At 40.2% G+C, this 20,482-nt stretch overlaps 1 protein-coding gene across 4 annotated transcripts in view; it reads left to right on the forward strand.

Moving 5' to 3' along the window:
* Nucleotides 1–1,359: 1,359 nt before the first annotated feature.
* The window catches only part of SLC26A7 (solute carrier family 26 member 7), a 157,429-nt gene continuing 138,306 nt past the window's right edge, over nucleotides 1,360–20,482 (forward strand). For 3 of the 4 annotated variants that reach the window (XM_030553434.1, XM_030553436.1, XM_030553437.1), the window contains exon 1: nucleotides 12,003–12,495. In XM_030553434.1, the coding sequence (XP_030409294.1) occupies nucleotides 12,303–12,495 (193 nt within the window). In that variant the 5' untranslated portion in view covers nucleotides 12,003–12,302. Of the gene's footprint in view, nucleotides 1,426–3,017; nucleotides 3,113–12,002; nucleotides 12,496–20,482 lie in introns of those variants that run through there. The other variant, XM_030553435.1, reaches the window with a different exon arrangement.

The raw sequence follows: 20,482 nt of genomic DNA on the forward strand, positions 1-20,482 counted from the left end.
CTTTTCAGTATGTCATGAAGATCATCAAGGTATTTTGGAACAAGGGAATGTGTGATTCCAAAGCCATGGGGTCCTCACAGAATATCTGGCTGGCAACATCTTTGCAGTTAGAGCAATGGAACTTCAGTTCAAATGTTTCTGCTAATCTCATTTTTTACAACAAGGCACAAAGAGAGAGAGAAGGTCTCTTGGGCAAGAAGGTCCTAAGCTCACTTACTTACCTAATAAAATGAAAATGTGTAAATGTAAAGCTAATAGATGGACTAATTTAGATACTAAATTGTTTGTAGCAAGCAAGAAATTGATTTAATTTTGCAAAGAACAATGGATATTTGCAAAAACTGTTCTTCTCAAAGGAAAGTTTTAGCATGCGAGGGGTGAAAGAATTGAAGTGCATCTTTAAATATATATACCAGGTCAGAAACAACTAGGAAACAAAAGACAGAAATCAGATTTATTTGCAATAAATATGGAGCAGTAACACAGCACAAGTGTTCAGCCAAAAGCATTCTTCCATGGAGAAGTTTTACTTTGTTAGATGCACAATTACTTGTGCAAAATGCACACACAATTCTGTGCCTATTTTTGCACATGCAGTTGCAATGATTAAATTCACAAATAGCTAATTTAGATAATTTGTGTATGCTATTAGCCCAGGGCTGCCCAGAGGATGCAGGGGACCTGAGGTCTTTGGCCGCCGAATTGCCGCCGAAGACCCAGCACTTCGGCGGCGAGTCCCAGGGTGGAAGGACCCCCGCCGCCGAAGACCCAGAGCGGAAGAAGCTCTGGGGGTCCTGGAGCAAGTGAAGGACCCCACTCCAGGGGCCGCAAAAAACTCTCATGGGGGCCCTGGGGCAAATTGCCTCCCTTTCCCCCTCCCTCCCTTGGGTGGCTCTCTATTATTTTGTGTACAGATTAGGTATGTATTTTGGCTGTGCAACTGTGCATCTATTTTGTGTGTAATCAGCCCCTTAATGTTTAATAAAAAATACTTTAGTTTTGAATTATAACTACAACATCCTAGAAATATGTAGCTTTTTCCTGATCAGTTCCAAAGGAAAATTTCAATCAAAATGTAAAGGTAAATACTTGAATTATTTTTCCTTTGAAAACACTTAAGATCAAGAGGGACGCTCCTATATAATCCATCAGTCTTGTAAACTAAAGGAATGTGAAATAAAGGCTAGTGACAAAACTTAGATATGTGCAAAAGGCAGAAGGTTTTTTTAATGAGTGTTTTGATCAGAAATGCACAGGCTTGTACAGATTTGGTCCTTTAATGAGCCATCTCTTTTTTTTATTTTTATGACAGACTAAGAATCTAGCATACTGACTGCGTGTTCAGAGTTGCAGTACACATTGGATTGTTTTAATTCCTGTTCCTGAGAGAGAAACAACTGGTGCAGTACAATTGCAAAGCACTAGGTAAGTACACCATAATTTTTTATTTGGTTTGGTTTCTTTCTAGAGCGATGGCAGATTCGGAGGAAATAATTTACAAGCAGCTGAGTGATATGACCTAGTCTGAAATGTTTTAAGCCTGACATAATCATTTCATATAAGTCTACTTGATAAATAGAGGCTTCAGCCCTTTTGCGTAAGTCTTAATTTGAGGTTTATGAGGTAAATAAAGGAGGCTCAGTCCAATTGTGTTAGCTATATACATTTCCTAAGATGATTTTCCTTTTCAATAGTACAGTTATTTAGAAAATCATTCACTCAAATCTATTTCTGTCCTCCTAGATTTTTTGAGAACCGATAAATGCTGTTATAGTTCAGGATACTATTAATAGTATATTATTCAAACAAGACTTTTTATGTTTTAGTATTATGATTTCTTAATGTCAGCAATAGCATAGCCTTGTGTACAGTATTTTTGATTTGCATTTTTATATGCTACTAATGATCAATTCAGCAAAAATATCTTCAGGAAGGAAAATAGCTTGTAAGACTTGCTGAGCTCATGTTACAAAATTAGCCTCGGATGCTTTACTTAGAGCATACTGTGAATTCTTCATTTTGAAAGACTGGTACATTTTTGAAGTGTTCACTTTGCTCTATGCAGTAGCAGTCTCAGAAATAAAGTTTCAGATATTTGTAGTTTACAATGGAAACAGAAAATTAAAATAAATGGTAATGTGCATTGTTTAAATAACACATTCAGTTTAGACGTTTTCAGTGATCCTTCTAATAGTTTACACGTCTCTAGACTGTATCTAGGCATTCTTCTTTGAATGCATTTGGCTGACAGACTGGAACTCCATTGGTTCTGAAAGGTAATCAGGAATCAAGGTTACTGGTTATATTATTACTAACTTAGACCTGTGGCTCCTTACAAATATTTCTTTTGAGTGGTTATGTTTACTGTCATAGTTATAAAAATAATTATCATTATTGTTTATATTACATTAGCATCCAGAGGCTCCAGTTCAGATTAGTGCCCTGTTATGGTAGCCACTGTCCACAGACGCAGGAAAGACAGTTGTATAGAGTCAATAGTCTAAATAGACAAGACAGATAGTGGGTAGTAGGCGAAAACAGAGGCACAGATAGGTGAAGTTCTTTGCCCCATATCACACAACAGATCAGTGGTAGGGCTGGGAAATAGAACCACATTCTCCTGAATCTTAGTCCACTGCCTTATCCACTAGACTAAACCACATTGCTTTTCAATGTGTCCAAACTATAGGATGACTTTTCAACTCTTTCTCTAGAGGAACTGCAGTAGTACATAAAAATGAATTGGTTGATAACAGTACTGCCCACTGTTGTGTTGGAGAGCCAAAATGTGTATATGAATGGCAATGGGAGTCTAGTGGCATTGATGCTCTAAAACTGCAGATGTGCATAGGCAACACTATACTTGCTTTACTTGCCACTATATTTGACACTTACGTTTGACACAATATTCTGTAAAACACCACAGCAGCAATACCCATCAGATATAATCACAGAAAGCTGAGCTGGAATTGCCCAGTACATCAGTCACTCCATGTCTTCATCCCTCTTCCTTACAGAATCCTGGGGAGCAATGACTTCGCAAAAGATCTGTGAGTGGTGTTGGATAATCTTCTGAACACGAGCTCTTTGTTTGACTCTTTGGCCAAAAAAGGTAATGCCATTCTGGGACACACAAGCGGAGTAGGAGTAGAGAGTTTATTTTACCTCTATATTTGGCACAGGGGCAACTGCCGCTGGAATACTGTGGACCAGTTCTGGTGCCCACAATTCAAAAAGGATGTTGATAAATTGAAGAGAGTTCCGAGAAGAGCCATAAGAATGATTAAAGGATTAGAAAACATGCCTTCTAGTCATAGACTCAAGGAGCTCAATCTGTTTAGCTTAACAAAGAGAAGGTTAAGGGGTGACTTGATTACACTCTGTAAGTACCTACATGGGGAACAAATACTTAATAATGGGCTCTTCAGTCTAGCAGAGAAAGGCATAGTACGATTTAATGACTGGAAGTTGAAGCTAGACAAATTCAGACTGGAAATAAAGTGTACATTTTTGACAGTGAGAATAATTAAACCATTGGAACAGTTTATCAAGGAGTGTGATAATTTTTTTATCATGTGTCAATTTTAAAATCAGGATTGAATATTTTTTCTAAAAAGTATACTCTAGGAATTATTTTGGGGAAGTTCTATGGCCTGTGTTATATAGGACATTAGACTAGGTGATCACAATGGTCCCTTTTGGCTGTGGAACCTATGAATCTGCCAACACAATTGAAACTCTGAAACCCAATGACAGAGGATCTGAAAACTGCTTTCTGAATAACATATACTCTTTTCAGTTAGTGCATACCTTAGGGGAGAAACGATAACCCTCCCCCACTGGTTATGCTAAGTAACTCTCCTTCTGGAGCTCATCAGCACTGTCCCAGGAACCAATGTAAGAGTTGCTTTATCGTTAACATTGTCTACTGTAACTGTTAGAGCACCAGGGTATCCAAGCAGAGAGTGGATTTATGCTGGAAAATGAGAACAATTATGTTGAGAGCATTTCTTTAGCTTGTTTGTTTTTAATTTTTTTTGTAAGACTCATTCCTGAGAAAGGTGTGTTTTACACATTTAACACTGTTAGGCCTTGGCTTTCTTTGTTATTTATCTAGGTATTTATATGGCTGCAATCAGCAGCAAGAACAGGATTCTGCCAGCGAGAATGCTTAAAGTCTCAGAGTTCAAATTTGGGTCTCTATCTATTTCTGGGTATGTGGCCCCCATTACCATAGTATCTGAGTTCCCGACAATACCACTGTTGGGATAAGGAAATTCTGTTATCCACATTTGACAGATGGGGAGCTCAGGCAGAGAGAAACTAAATTATTTGACCAAGGTCAAACAGAAAGTCTGTGACAGAACAGGGAATTGAATCCAGATCTCCTAAGTCCCAGGCTAGTGCCCCTAATCACTGGACTATCCTTCCTTCACAGCCCTGTGTGCTACAGATGTTTTAGGCCATGGAGGGGGAAGTAGTCTTTGAGGTAGCCGTGTCCCAATTTGTTAAGGGTTTTGTATTTTACGACTGATTTGGAAATTTGGTTAAGTGAATGGAAATTCAATGGATTTTGCAAAACCTATCTGTGTTGGAGTCAGTCTTTATGTGCTGCTGAGCAATGTATCAATTGCAGCCTTTTTGTGCTGGTCGCTTTCAGTGCTAGGTAAATTGTACTGCAACACTAATTTGGCTATTCTACAAGATTGAATGATAGCTGTTGGCTAAGATCTCTTCTGAGAGAAGCAGGGTGAGAGGTGCGGTTTTCTAGTTAAATGAAAATAGAAGGCATTTCTGGCTACCATGACAGTATTCATGTCCAAAAGCAGGAAAGAATCCAGTATGACCCTGAGGCATGGTACAACCATAATTATCCTTCTGTCATTGTGGTTAGCGTGTTGGCAAGCTACTTAACATATTAGATTCCTGGGTACAATTGCAGCCTCACAGCTGCAGTAACAGTCATGGACTGGCTCTGCCGCTGGGATTATGGGAGGATTCCTTTACTCCTACAACTTTTCCTCTGTAGCAACACCCAATGCACAGCACAGAATTTGGACAGAGAGTATTTGAATCTTAAGAATAAATTGATCAAAATCGCAAGTCAGAGCTAAAATAGGAAATGGACAGGAATTCAAGATATCTTGTTGGGCAGAACAGACACCACCAAAGCGAAGACTTTCCTAGAAGTATCAGAGGCGTAGCTGTGTTAGTCTGGATCTGTAAAAAGCGACAAAGAGTCCTGTGGCACCTTATAGACGAACAGATGTATTGGAGCATAAGCTTTCGTGGGTGAGCTTATGCTCCAATAAGTCTATTAGTCTATGAGATGCCACAGGACTCTTTGTCGCTTTTCCCAGAAGTGTTTGTTTCAGGTATAACCCCACCAGTAAGTATCGTGGCCAGAGAGCAGAAAGGGCTTATTTGAGAAATGTGGTAAGTCTTATCAAACCCATTGTGGGAGATGTGCTGCCTCTGATAAACAGAATTATTTTTGGGTCCTAACAACTTGACTTCAAGGTAATGAAAATCAGTTTAGGGAGAGATATAACTAGTGGAAAATATAGAGTTACTGTTAAGATATTTGTTGTGGCTTGCCCAGGGTAGACATGCAAATGGAGTTCTCTACTCATACCCATTTTGGGGCTGACTAAAAGGATTTGGTGTATAGTTGCCAAGAAATTAACAATGATCACATCCCTCCTCTTCTATCAGGAGAAACCCTGGGCTCTTACCAAATGTGAGCCAGCTCATAGCATTTGTGGAGCCAGTGGACTAAGGTCAATGGAGCCCCTTTTCAGGAGAATCAAGGAAATACTTGAAGGTCTGGACCTGTGGCTTGCAAAGCAGAGTGGTTTTTGATTGAGACAGTCTAGACCAGGAGTAGGCAACCTACGGCATGCGTGCCGAAGGTGGCATGCAAGCTGATTTTCAGTGGCACTCAGTGCCTGGGTCCTGGCAACTGGTCTGGGGGGCTCTGCATTTTAAATTAATTTTTAAATGAAGCTTCTGGAACATTTTAAAAGCCTTATTTACTTTACATACAACAATAGTTTAATTACAGATTATAGATTTATAGAAAGAGACCTTCTACAAATGTTAAAATGTGTGACCTGGCACATGAAATCTTAAATTAGAGTGAATAAATGAAGACTCGGCACACCACTTCCGAAAGGCCGCCGACCTCTGATCTAGAAGGAAGGTTGGGTAATTATTTTAGGCTGTTTTTCCTCTTTATTAGTCCTGTAGCACCTAGGAGCCCCAGTCATGGACCAGAACCCCACTGTGGTAGGCAGAGTACAAACAGAGAGCAAAAAAATGGTCCCCGTACTCGAAGAGCCAGAAAGGGTGGGGGAAGAGATGTAACATACAAGCAAAGTGATTTGAAATGATGGCGGCTAATGTCTGTCATGCTAGTTCCAGGATTTTTGGTGGGTTCAGGTAAGAGGAGATCAGCTAAAGGGAAGGGATATTGAATGGAAGGAGGCTGAGGGGGCCAGGGCAGGGGAGAAAAGGATGAGAGAAGTGAAGCTGAGGTGAAGAGAAAGAGACTATGAAGGAGGGGGAAGGTTGGAGCAAATAGCTAATCAGCACAGGGCAGAAAAAGCCCAGTCAAATCTGTAGAAAGTTCTCTCAGTGTCCAGAGGTGCCTGTTTTGGCTGTTTGTGCCCTTACAGGCCGGCCGGAGTCTCTGGCTGACTCCTCTTTGCAGCTTTCTCCCAAGCCCACATGGCAGGGTGGATGGGGCCACCCACCTGGAATTGGAAGGCAATTCTTTATCTGATGGGCCCTAGGGGCACACTTCTATTGTGTTTATTAAATAACGGCTGTTTTAAGGTAATGGGCCAAATGGAGCAAATCTGACACAAGGAGTTCTAAAGTACATCCCCAGAGTGCACTTTGCACCAACAAAGCCTGATTAGTCAGGACAGGTCCACTTTTAGGGTTGCCAACTTTCTGTTCTCACAAAACCAAACACCCTTGCCCTGCCCAATGCCCCACCCCTTCTCTGAGACCTCACCCCCACTCACGCCATTTCTACCCCCTCGTCGCTCGCTCTCCCCACCCTCATTTGCTCATTTTCACCAGGCTGGCTCAGGGATGGGAGGAGGTGAGGGCTCCGGCTGGCGGTGTGGGCTCTGGAGTGCGGCCGGGAAGAGAGGTTTGGGGTACAATCAAGGTGGCCCATTTCAAACTGTTGACAAGAACGTCTGAGTATCAGAGGGAAAATCCATTTTTAAAAGTACTAATTTTGACACACCTTTCTGTCAGCGGTTTGAAATGGGCCACCTTGATTGCATTGGCCTCATTAGCACGACAAAAGTAATTTTCCCTCCCTTGGTATTCATCCCTTCTTGTCAACTGTTGAGAATAGGCCACTTCCACCTTAATTGAACTGGCTTATTAGCACTGACCACCTACTTGGTAACTCCCATCTTTTCATGTGCTATAATATATATTCTGCTTACTGTGTTTTCACTCCATACATCTGATGAAGTGGGTTTTAGCCCATGAAAGCTTATGCCCAAATAAATTTGTTAGTCTCTATGGTGTCACAAGGACTCCTCCTTGTTCTAGCAGTGAATGTGACTGATATCTTGCTAGTCTCACAGCAGGTCGGCTCTGTGCAACTATCTTTCATTTCTCTTGACTTGCTCAGCAATGAATGCATTTGCAATATATTAAGTAAGTCTCTTTTAGCAAGTATCAAACTTCAGTTTCTACATACAATGCCATTTAATTGTACAGCTAATATTGCCAAGTTTAGAGAACCTTGGTCATAGAGCCAACCACTGTGGACACTGTTCCTGTGATTTTATTCATATAGCTTAATCAACACTAATGTACCTAACAGAACCACTGGATGTCACTGTTGCTTCATGCAGTGTTGTAGCTGTATTGGTCCCAGCATATTAGAGACAAAGGGATGATGGGGGTGAAAACTATCTATGTTGTATCTGTTATTGGACCAACTTCTTTGGATGAGAGAGAGACAGGCTTTCAAGCTTACACAGAGCTCTTCTTTGAGGCCTGGAGGAGACAACCTGAAGAAGAGTTCTGTGTTAGCTTGAAAGCTTGTCTCTCTCACCAACAGAAGTTGGCCACTAAAAGATATTTCTCACCCATTGTTGCTTCACTCAGTTATTGAAAAAGGCAACATATTTAACCTAGCAATGTGGAAAATCTTGTTTAGAGACGAGGCTAGGGTGACCAGATAGCAAGTGTGAAAAATCGGGACGGAGGTGAGGGGTAATAGGCACCTATTTAAGAAAAAGCCCCAAATATTGGGATGGCCTCTATATAATTGGGACATCTGTTCACCCTAAACAAGGCCAAGCCATAAAGTCACATTAGGACATAAACTTTTCCAAGTCAGGCTGGTTGGATCTGGGTTTTTGTTGTGGGCCCTTTTCTAGGTTTAATAAGGTTTTCTCTTGGGATAATTCTGACTGATGTGTATTAAATGAGCTATCAGGGATTTGAACCTGGGTCTCCCACATCTCAGGTGAGTGGTCTAATCGCCAGACTACTGACTATTCTGCAGGTGTGGGGTCAGGCTCTGTATCTCCCCACAGAAATGAAATTCCATCCTGGACCTGAGAAACCTTCCTGACAGAATTTTCATGAAAACTGTTATGTTTCCATGAAATATTTCGGTTTCAATGGAAAAATAATTAGTTAAAATTTAGCTCTAGTCTGTGAGCAGGGCTCTGGTATGTTGCCATTTTTAGTGTCATTCTTATTATTGCCTCTAGTGAAAGAAGTACTTTAGTGTGCTCAGGGTGACTAACAGGGACAGTATTGTTAGGATAAATCCTGATATCCATTTTCTACTTCTGAAATGTAAATCCCTGCAGTAAAATCCAGTTTCTATTAAAATTCCACATTTGCACTGGAACTCAAGATTCTTATGAAAATAAGCTATTTTCCCTCTTCTTGACCCAAGGAGTTCAATCATCCTCTAGCCAACTGTTTATTTTCCAGAATTAAATTCAACACATGCATATGTGCATGTGTGTGTGTGTATATCAGGGGTCAGCAACCTTTCAGAAGTGCTGTGCCGAGTCTTCATTATTCACCCTAATTTAAGGTTTCGCATGCCGGTAATACATTTTAACGTTTTTAGAAAGTCTCTTTGTAGAAGTCTATAATATATAACTAAACTATTGCTGTATGTAAAATAAATAAGGTTTTTAAAATATTTAAGAAGTTTCATTTAAAATTAATATAATATGACTTTTGTCCATCATCAATAACATGGAATGGGGTTTGTCTATGTGCGTGTGCGCACACACAGAGACCCCGTTTATGTTGTTATATACATATACACACACAGAGACACAAACCCCATTCCATGTTATTGATGATGGACAAAATTCTGTTGTATGGTTAATCATCCAGAAGCCAAATCTAATGGCTCTGCAAACATGAGACTGGAAAATCTCAAGAATAGGGTTTCTCAAAATGTTTCAGCACTTTGGTGTCAAAGGGTTAAGGAGTGGGAAGTGTGATCCTGATTTGAATGGTTCTTCCACTCACTAGTACTCATACGAGTGTTTCAAAATATCTGTGGGCACTGGTGAGTTGCAACTATTTATACATTTAGATTTGCATTCATATTTCTATGTGTATGAATAGGTATATCTCTCTCTCACACAGACACAAATACTAAGGGCTTTTTGCTTAGTAAATGTTACAGTTAAACATGCTGAATCTTACATCAAGATTAAAGAACAATTGGGTGCCTCTAGCTGTGCATAGGAGGATTTCTACCTGCTTTTTGCCATGTGAAAATAAGGAAAGGACTAGGTTGTGAATCTCTGACCTGACCTTTTAGATGAGTTAGTGAAAGTAAAGACCTCAGTCCTGGAAGTCTTTATATGGTGTGAGCAGGAAGCACAAAGTGGTTGTACTCCAGTGCAGCTGTGAGTAGACACCATGTGTGGGTGCAAGAACAGTTAATCAGTAAATGTCCACTGCACTGAGCAAAAAGAACACTCATTTCCCATTGCATGATTATTCTCTTCCTCAGAAAGTATACAAAATAAAAAAGGGGCAAGGCAGAGAATGGGCATGTCTGCATTATCTTCAACAATGATTTTTGCATATGAATGAGGAATTAATTAAACACTCTCCTGCCTGATCTCACTCTTTCTCCTGGCCGTAACTTTGAGGCTGTGCAGCATTTGAGGCTCGTTAGCGTAGGGTTGTGATACCTTGCTTTCCTTTGTGCTCATTACTTTTTTCCCATATGCTTTTAAATGCAAAGTACTCATATGGAGCGTTGTCAGATGAAGTCCAAAGTTTGACAATCTTTTTTTTTTTTAGTTTTTGTCATAACATTTTTCCCCAGATTTGGACCTTAGCGTCCAAAATATGGGTGTTAGCATGAAAAATCCAATTAAACTGCAGTTCAAATAAAAACATCATATACTACAAAATATGAATTGTTATAAAACCTAGAAGTTTAGTACAGTGCTTAAAAAAAAATTAAACACACAGATGACAGAAACAGAGTGTGGCAGTGTGGATTAAAGAAACAACTATATTAGTCTTATTTAGAAGATGAATGAGGCCACTTTTGGAACCAGTCGTGCAAACACTTAAGTATATACTTAACGTTATGCACGCGAATAATATCATTGATTTTGACATCAAGCTCATACTTGCAAGATCGGGGCTTTGGATTCCTGTGCACAGTTCAGTATTACCAAGAACATCAAATGCTCAAAAATCATGAGTCAAGCCCCACAATATCATGAGATTGATTTAAAAATCAGGAGGTTGTACAAGATAATAAAATCGATGTTCTTTTTGTTTGCCTTCTGTTTGTTTAAGTATGTAGGGATCACTTTTTAAAGATTTTCTCCATAGCCATGAGGCCTAGAAACCTACTTTTGCTTTTTTAAATTAAGGCTGAAATCTTTCCATACTAACATGAATCAAGGAGCTTGCGATTTAAGAATAACACCAGACAGTGCAAAACTCGCAATGAAATCACAAGAGTTGGCAACACTGCAGTTTTGTTCACCTTAATTTGAAAGTGCTGTCTAAAAGAAAGTGAAAAATATGTGAGAGAGATCATTTGGAATGCTACAGAGACTTCAGAATGAAGATTGAAAGAGCGGACCTCATTGGGTATACGCCTTGTACTCATACTTGGCTATCGAGCTATTGCTTAATATATTGTATCATTAGTTTGCACTACCTATAAATGCAGACTGTATTTTTTTAATAGGAATGTCATTATTTCCCTGCTCCAGTGGAGCCAGTGTAACGCACAAGACATTTAAATGCATGGACACTTATATTGCTACCTTGCTCATCACTGTGGTATCTGTGCACCTGAAACAAGGGGTTTGAATTTATTGTAAGACAAGAAGGTATTTTATGTACTGTCTCTGTAGAGAGTATAAGTGTCAAACTGCCAGGTGCAACAGTAGAAGATAACGGAATGAATAGTTGTAAAAGAACTGTAGACACAAGTATTATTGTCACTGTGCAGCTGGAACTGATAGTTTGCAAATCTTCCAGAGTGCAGTATGAATTTTGTTATACTGCCTATCACTGGTTTAATCTGACCTTTCAGTTTATTTTTAAGAACTGTGTGTTTCTTTTCAGCACCAGTTTACAGTGACCGAAGCTTAATGCTTAACCTTCTCTCTCTGAACGATTGCTTCGATTAAGGTCTCATATAGCAGCAAACATAAGAAATGAATACTGTGAAACTTACGTAACATGTCTGGTAACTTAAATGGTAATTAGTGCTTAATGCATGGCGAATACATGCCTCTGAATGCAGAGAGAAGGGTTTTGTGTGCATTTTCCTCACAAGAGAGCATAAAGCTGTTTTCTGTGTGGTTGTCAGGGAGAGACTTGTCTGGCTGCACGCTTCCTGGTTGTATTAGCATAACCCAACCCACACTAAACATACGCCCAGCACTACCTCATTTTACCACTGGCCTGAGGCCAAAAGCAAAAGCACTATAGTGAATATAAGGGGGAAATTACAGAGACGAGAACTGTAAACTTACCTAAGAGTAGACCAAATTTCTGAAAAGAGAGGAAGATGTTATATGAATAATCTTTCCCTTTCAGATGTTTTTTTAAAAGGTTAAAAGCAAACATACTTATCAAGTATACTGAATACATGAGAACAGCTGCAGAATTTAAGTGCTTCTGTTCATCTTTCTGTAGCTTTGAAACTGAAAACTCAGAAGAAGAACTGGAGACCGGCACTGAACAGGGTAATTCTGCAGTGGTAATTTGTTAAGAAGGAGAAACTTTGGGGGAGATAAAGCATGGCAGGGGCAAAAAGGAGAAAGAAAAGTGCCATGTGGAGGAAGATCCATGCTCTTCGCTGTGAAGATATCAAACTGTGGTGTGTAAGAAGGCTGCCTATTTTGAAGTGGGCACCTAGCTACAATTTGAAGGAAAACTTGATTCCTGATACAGTCTCTGGGATGATGCTTGCAATTCAACAGGTACCTCAAGGTACAGTAATACATCTGATTTTCACATTTTAAATAGCTTTAGTCAGACAATTGTCACTTTTCAGTAGTGTTTTTATTTCTTGCTTCTTAGTGTTAGGATGAAGCATGGTTTAAAAAAAACAGAGAAAAAAAAGAATTGTACATTTTAATTAGACCTAATCTAATGGGATGTGTGGAAGAGAGTTTTTTACAACTCTCACTTTTTATACATTGTAAACAAACATCTTTTCTTGTTTTTGACCAAGGTCTGTGAACAGGGGATTAATGTTACTATGAACCTGTCACTTTGACAGTAACTCAAGACATATTGCAGCGCATGAGAGAGCAGTGACACAAGGAGGAATGCTGGTGTTATGCAATGTATTACTAGTGTAACTGACCATCACTACCCACTTTCACATTGGAAACAAACAAAGAGCTACAAAATAACTTTGTGTCTTGAAATGTTTTGTTTTAGAAGTAAGCATCAGTATTACACAATTACCTGTAGGAGCCTTGAGAACTTCAGTAAATGAGTAACAAAACATTTTATACATGGAAAAAGGCTTTCTGCCAAAGCTATTATCTGCAGACAGGATCTCGTGTGCATGGAGAGCTTATGATTTCAGCTTTTTTATTGGTCTAATGAGATGTACTGTATCACATTACCTATTGCATCTCCCTTTCCAGCACTAATTTAAACTAGGGGTGGAGCTGTAGTCTATTTTGGCAGCCATAGGTAAGTAACACCAATCTGGATTTATCTGGTGGTTATTACAGGTGAAAAGCACAAACTAATGAACGATTCCAGAGAAACAAAGTCTTCTGTCTATCTAACATCATTGTGCAGTCTTAGGCAACACTTTATAGTCGTCCCTGGCAAATGCCATGTTAGTTTCTTGCCTGCCCAAAATGGACTCTCTAGCTACTTCTCTGATGCGCACTGTAGATGTTGCAGAATGGCTTGCCTTTACTATCATTCATGCTGCTCAATTATAAGCACTTCTTTAATTGAATTATTCTGTAGCTGGAGCCAACCGGTTTGTGTAAGTATTTGTGCTTTTAGGGTAATTAAGAACATCTGCATTGGCATGATTTAACATTAAGAACCTTAATACTGTAGTGAACTATAAGTATCTAATTTTACTGGTATAGTCTTATACAACAATTTTAATTAAAATGCTGCTAATAACAATATGTTAAACTCTAACAAAAATATCAAATTAGGGACAGTTATACATTACTAGTATTTTTATCCAGCATAATCTTAATTGAATGTTGTTCCCAAAAATGATCTAACTTACGAAATAAAACTTTAAAAAGCTCAGGTGGTGCTGGAAAAATGCTGCTTTTCCAGATTATTCCATCTTGTTTATGTAATCTAGAAAGAATGTGATACAACTTTAAATTAATTCTGTTGCTTAAAACAACAAACAAAAAACCTCAAACTCCATCCTCTCTAAACAAAACAAAGCAACTCTCAAATAAAATCTGAGAATAAATTGTCTCTTTTTTGACATCAAAGTTGTCCATTTTGCTTGAAACTATTTTGAAGAGTGTGTCTGTGAGAGAGAGAGAGAGAAAAATATATTTTCAGACTGTTTGCACCCAGTCTTCTCATAGCATTGCATCTCTTGTCTGGTACTGGGGCTATACTTCAATATTAATCAGAGATTAGGAATAGACAGAAAAAAAGAACCAATCCAGTTTGCTTTATAGCATGAAGAAGAGAATACAAATCTTGTAAACCTTATGTGTGTGGGGTTCTTTTCTTATAATACAAGAACAAAGAGTTATTCGGTGAAAATGAAAGCAACAAATTTAAAATGGTTAAAAGCAGTTAAATTTATAAATGCCTGATAATTGATAGATGGAACTCACTGCCACAAGATAATGCGGCTAAAAGCCTAGTGTGATTCAAAAAAGGATGAGCTATTTATATGGATATTGAGATCATCCTGAAGTTATATTAGATGAGATAAAATATTTTTAAGGGTTAGATGCCTTCAAATTTCAGGGTATAAATCAACCACTAGCTTGATAGTGGTTAAGAAAAAAACTTTCCTTACCATTTGTATTTTCCATAATTGTCCATGATGGGAATTTTTGCACCTTCCTCTAAGTCATCAGATGTGGCCATGTTCAGAGACAAGATACTAGACTCAAGGGAGGGCTGTTCTTATCCAGTGTGACTTCCTGTGTCTGAACAAAATACCAGGCAACATGGCCATTATCTCTTTGTTGGGGATAGGAGAATATGAGGAAAGGAAGTCATTGTCCTTGCATCATATATTACAGCTCCAACCACAAAGATAATGTTCATAGTTAAGACTTCGATTTAGTCATCGTGTTTATAGTATAAGTCATGAACAGGGCATGGGCAGTAAACAAAAATTCACGGTCCTGTGATCTGTCCATGACTTATACTATAAATACCCCTCACTAAATCTTGGGGGGGGGCGGACACCTGGGCGACTGCTGGGGCGGTGTGCGGCACTGCTTGGGGGTGGGGGTCCAGGGCCAGTGGCACTAGCTGCCGGGGGCTGCTGAGCGGGGGCTGCTGAGCAGCAGCTGCTCCAGCCTCCTGGGGACTGCTGAGCAGTGGCAACTCTGGGTGCCTGGGAACCACTGCGGGGGGCCACCAGTAGCAGCTGCTCCGGCTGCCCAGGACCACCAGGAGCAGCTGCTCTGGCCACTCAAAGGACCACTGCTCGATGGTCCCAGGGCCAGCTGTGCAGGGCTATCCAAGCAGAGGCAGTGCAGCTGGCCCCGGGGCCGCTCCAGCAGCAGCTGGTGTAGCTGGCTGCAGGGCTGCCCAAGTGGCTGGCTGCAGAGCCGCTCCAGCAACGGCAGGTGGTGTTGTCCCTGGTGTCATCTGAGCAGCAGGCCCTGGAGCCAGCTACTTGGGCGGACCTGGGGTCAGCGTCATTGGCAGCTGCAGAAGTCCATGACAGTCACGGAGCCCTACTCGTAGTTATTCTTCCTAGAGTATTTTGATACCATTTGGATAGAGTTGCAATTCAATAGCAATTTTTGCTATTGCTGTCTGCTTTAAATAAAAGTAAAAACTTAGGAGCAAGGAAAGAGAGAGAACAACAATTAACAGGTGCAGATTATGTATTTTGTGTGCTTTGATAGTGGTCATTGTAGAGACAGTAAAATGTCCATCTCTGTGCATTTAATAGAGGATCAGAAGCAAAAAGACACCCCTCCCCTGAAAAACAACAACAAGAAGCCCAACTGACCCTTCAATCTGCAGAGCAATCATCTTTCATGTCCTCTGTGTATTTGTCGCTTTTTACTTTAGGTAGGATTTTAAGAGCTACCACCTAAATTTCAAACTAACCAGTGATTTTTCGAGTGTTTCAGTTTTTGGTGCCCAAATGAGCCAGCTTATAGGTGACTGATATTCAGAGGGCAGGTACCCTGAGTACTTCCCAAAGATCAGGCTGCGTTAAGGTTTGTGAAGCTGGGCACTTGAAACTTGAGGCACCAGGACTTGTAGGTCACTTTGGAAAACTGTAGGCCTGAAATTTTCTCATAGACCATAGAGGGAGTTGTAGGGGTGACTTCCAGAACTTAGAAAGAAATTACTTAGCATTTTTTCCACTTAATATTTGGTTTGATTTACATTTTCATGCTTTGTGGAAGAGGTGAGTGTTAGGAGCAACTTAAATTCAGTAGTAGATGGCTTGGTGAATTGGGATAGGGAGAGTGTCCCATGCATAAGGGTGGCATTGGAAAAGGCACGAATAAGGTATCGGGCCTCATATCACTGACTTTACATCGCCTGCTCTCTGACTTCCTGTGGTGTATGGGGTTCGTCAAAGGCAGAGCCAGAGCATAATATGTTCTGGCAGTTCTGGCCCAGTGGAATAGCTCCTAAGAAATTGTTCCAGCTAGTGTAAGTTCATATAGCCCTGAGGTGTCTTAGAGCCAACTTTGTCTCCCTGTTGCCTCTCAGCACAGGTGAGGATGGAGCTCAAAGTATCTTAAAATTAACCCCCCACAATCAAGCTTGTTGTGTGCCCTCACAAACAGCTGTTGAAATGAACCCAGCAATAGGTCACTAGAAATCCCCCTGCTCAACTCTCACTGTGACAGAGCTGCAACATTTTGGGCTATCTGTGGCCTTTTAAGTTACGGTGGAGAATATTGCAAAATTCTGTTTTCAGTGTCACAAGACATGGAGCATGAAATCAGTTCGTGAAAGATGTGGCTGGAGAACACTTCTTATTAAAGATCTGGCGGCCTAGAGAAAGGCCTCTCTTCTTACATATCCTGTATTCTTGGTCTTGCTTAGGTTCAGATTCATTCTTAGATTTTCATGATACAAGTGTGAAAACAACAAATATCACCCTTGTTGTCAATGAAGATTAAAGCATATGATTGGATGTCTAATGGTGTTATCCCATCCATACTCTCTCTTAAAGATATCCAATAGGCAACATATAGAACTGAAAATCATCATACTCAACACCTCTCCTTAAGGGAATATGTAATCTCTGCAAAGAATATATCATCTAGGATTTTTGCTTCAAGCAATGTTGGAATCAGTTCAGAACATTCTCAGTCATGCTCAACCAGTCTTCCAGCCGATGAAACAAACTTCATATGATCAGCAACTTTAAATGCCATTGTTATACTGGCTGAGGAGGGCCAACTCAGCATATGTAATTTCCTAAAGCCAGAGAGATTTTTATCCTGTAGATCACTGCTAACCACAGGACACACTCGGCTGTCACTACCTCCTTCCCCAGTACTGTGGCCCAGAATGTCAGATCTTAATTCACCAGTTGCAGAGAGGTTGAGTGAGAATTTTTAATAACATAGGCTTCACTTCCAGCTTTTTTCAGAGCATGGAATCATCTCCCTCTTATTCTGCTAACTCCACTATGGTTGAAAAAAGAGATATAACTGCTTTTAAAATAAACTGTCAGGCAAGGATCTGAATCTCAGGTTGTGGGATTAAGCCCACCACTTTAGCTCCAAGTCTGAGTTGACCTGAAATTCTCTCAGAAAGCCAAGGAACTTGAGACTTCATGATCTGGCAATAGGTCCTTAATTTGACAATGTTTCTCAAAAATCTGGTACTCAAAATCTAGAAAATAGATCATACTTCTCTGCCAATGTCATATCCACTGATTGCTGACAATCCAGGTGGCTAAAACTGTCAACAAAACTAAGGAGGGATGACAGATTATTCTTTATGAATGTTTGTTGTAACCAATTAGTCAGCCTGTATTACCTATTCCCTTTTGTACCCCCCTCCTACTGCAAAGCTGTTACAGCTCTTACTTATAAAGCCTGCCTCTTTAACTCAGGGAATGCTTGCTGTTTCTGACCATCTGTACCTTCATGTTCATCCTTTTTACAAGATTGTGACAAATTGTGTACAAAGTATACCTTGTGAGGTATCATTTAAAAACTCATAATCTGCATAACATTTTTGTACTAGTAAAACATGTGTGCCCACATTGTATGTAAAGTTATAAAATTCTACTGTATGAGGAGGTGTTGCCTTATATATTAAAAATGTACACACTTGGACTGAGGTGGAGATGGACATAGGAGACGGAAGGGTGGAGAGTCTCTGGGTTAGGCTAAAAGGGGTAAAAAACACAGGTGATGTCGTGCTGGGAGTCTACTACAGGCCACCTAATCAGGCGGAAGAGGTGGATGAGGCTTTTTTCAAACAACTAACAAAATCATCCAAAGCCCAAGATTTGGTGGTGATGGGGGACTTCAACTATCCAGATATATGTTGGGAAAATAACACCGCGGGGCACAGACTATCCAATAAGTTCCTGGACTGCATTGCAGACAACTTTTTATTTCAGAAAATTGATAAAGCTACTAGGGGGGAAGCTGTTCTAGACTTGATTTTAACCAACAGGGAGGAACTTGTTGAGAATTTAAAAGTAGAAGGAAGCTTGGGTGAAAGTGATCATGAAATCATAGAATTTGCAATTCTAAGGAAGGGTAGAAAGGAGTACAGCAGAATAGAGACAATGGATTTCAGGAAGGCGGATTTTGGTAAGCTCAGAGAGCTGATAGGCAAGGTCCCATGGGAATTAAAACTGAGGGGAAAAACAACTGAGGAAAGTTGGCAGTTTTTCAAAGGGACGCTATTAAGGGCCCAGAAGCAAGTTATTCCAATGGTTAGGAAAGATAGAAAATGTGGCAAAAGACCACCTTGGCTTACCCTTGAGATCTTGCGTGACCTACAAAATAAAAAGGCGGCATATAAAAAATGGAAACTAGGTCAGATCACGAAGGATGAATATAGGCAAATAACACAGGAATGCAGAGGCAAGATTAGAAAAGCAAAGGCACAAAATGAACTCAAACTAGCTATGGGAATAAAGGGAAACAAGAAGACTTTTTATCAATACATTAGAAGCAAGAGGAAGACTAAGGACAGGGTAGGCCCACTGCTCAATGAGGAGGGGGTAACAGTAACTGGAGACTCGGAAATGGCAGAGATGCTTAATGACTTCTTTGTTTCGGTCTTCACTGAGAAGTCTGAAGGAATGTCTAGTATAGTGAATGCTTACGGGAAGAGGGTAGGTTTAGAAGAGAAAATAAGGAAAGAGCAAGTAAAAAAGCACTTAGAAAAGTTAGATGCCTGCAAGTCACCAGGGCTTGATGAAATGCATCCTAGAATACTCAAGGAGTTAATAGAGGAGGTATCTGAGCCTCTAGCTATTATCTTTGGGAAATCATGGGAGACGGGGGAGATTCCAGAAGACTGGAAGGGGGCAAATATAGTGCCCATCTATAAAAAGGGAAATAAAAACAACCCAGGAAACTACAGACCAGTTAGTTTAACTTCTGTGCCAGGGAAGATAATGGAGCAGGTAATCAAAGAAATCATCTGCAAACACTTGGAAGGTGGTAAGGTGATAGGGAATAGCCAGCATGGATTTGTAAAGAACAAATCGTGTCAAACTAATCTGATAACGTTCTTTGATAGGATAACGAGCCTTGTGGATAAGGGAGAAGCGGTGGATGTGATATACCTAGACTTTAGTAAGGCATTTGATACAGTTTTGCATGATATTCTTATAGATAAGCTAGGAAAGTACAATTTAGATGGGGCTACTATAAGGTGGGTGCATAACTGGCTGGATAACCGTACTCAGAGAGTAGTTGTTAATGGCTCCCAATCCTGCTGGAAAGGTATAACAAGTGGGGTTCCGCAGGGGTCTGTTTTGGGACCGGTTCTGTTCAATATCTTCATCAATGATTTAGATGTTGGCATAGAAAGTACGCTTATTAAGTTTGCGGACGATACCAAACTGGGAGGGATTGCAACTGCTCTGGAGGACAGGGTCAAAATTCAAAATGATCTGGACAAATTGGAGAAATGGTCTGAGGTAAACAGGATGAAGTTCAATAAAGATAAATGCAAAGTGCTCCACTTAGGAAGGAACAATCAGTTTCACACATACAGAATGGGAAGAGACTGTCTAGGAAGGAGTATGGCAGAAAGAGATCTAGGGGTCATAGTGGACCACAAGCTTAATATGAGTGAACAGTGTGATACTGTTGCAAAAAAAGCAAACATGATTCTGGGATGCATTAACAGGTGTGTTGTAAACAAGACACGAGAAGTCATTCTTCCGCTTTACTCTGCGCTGGTTAGGCCTCAACTGGAGTATTGTGTCCAGTTCTGGGCACCGCATTTCAAGAAAGATGTGGAGAAATTGGAGAGGGTCCAGAGAAGAGCAACAAGAATGATTAAAGGTCTTGAGAACATGACCTATGAAGGAAGGCTGAAGGAATTGGGTTTATTCAGTTTGGAAAAGAGAAGACTGAGAGGGGACCTGATATCAGTTTTCAGGTATCTAAAAGGGTGTCATCAGGAGGAGGGAGAAAACTTGTTCACCTTAGCCTCCAATGATAGAACAAGAAGCAATGGGCTTAAACTGCAGCAAGGGAGATTTAGGTTGGACATTAGGAAAAAGTTCCTAACTGTCAGGGTAGTTAAACACTGGAATAGATTG

This window comes from Gopherus evgoodei, chromosome 2, assembly GCF_007399415.2.
Source record: "Gopherus evgoodei ecotype Sinaloan lineage chromosome 2, rGopEvg1_v1.p, whole genome shotgun sequence".
In the NCBI taxonomy this organism is placed as follows: domain Eukaryota; kingdom Metazoa; phylum Chordata; order Testudines; family Testudinidae; genus Gopherus; species Gopherus evgoodei.